A 477-nucleotide genomic window follows, 5' to 3' on the forward strand; every position below is an offset into this window, starting at 1 on the left:
TAACCCGAGGTCAGCCTTCGGTGCATAAATAAATGTCCAGGGGTAGGCAGTGACTGGGAAGACTTGTCCTCTATCCAGGAATGGGCCCAGGGGGCTTGCGCCGCCACCGCTTCCCAGGCGGGTGGGCGGAGCCGTCGCGGACGGGGTGGGGCGCATGCGCGTTACCCTACGGAAGCCTGGCTGGTGGGGCGCGGCGAGGCGGCGGCTCAGGTTTCTGGAGCGGCGGCGGGGAAGAGCTGCGCTGGCCCCCAGAGCCCGCTGGAAAAGGCTGGCTGCGCGGCGGGAGCGGGGGCGCCGCGGCGACACTCTCCGCCATGAACCTGAGAGGCCTCTTCCAGGACTTCAACCCTAGGTGAGGCTGCCCAGTCGGGCTCGTACAGCCGGGGCCTCAGGGGTTACAGGGGCTCCAGGTTGCCTGGGGCCGAGTCGGGCCCGAAGCCCTCCCCCCCTTCCCGTCTGGTGGTGCCTAATTCCAAC

The 477-nt window shown here is 69.0% G+C and overlaps 1 protein-coding gene across 1 annotated transcript in view; it reads left to right on the top strand.

Moving 5' to 3' along the window:
• The first annotated feature begins 234 nt into the window (after nucleotides 1-234).
• Nucleotides 235-477, top strand: part of TMEM185A (transmembrane protein 185A) — a 34876-nt gene continuing 34633 nt past the window's right edge. The window contains exon 1 of the mRNA XM_004715601.2: nucleotides 235-352. Within this exon, the coding sequence (XP_004715658.1) occupies nucleotides 315-352 (38 nt within the window). The 5' untranslated portion in view covers nucleotides 235-314. The remainder of the gene's footprint in view (nucleotides 353-477) is intronic.

Source organism: Echinops telfairi, unplaced genomic scaffold (assembly GCF_000313985.2).
Source record: "Echinops telfairi isolate 266 unplaced genomic scaffold, ASM31398v2 ScPeMD7_7472;HRSCAF=8510, whole genome shotgun sequence".
NCBI lineage: Eukaryota > Metazoa > Chordata > Mammalia > Afrosoricida > Tenrecidae > Echinops > Echinops telfairi.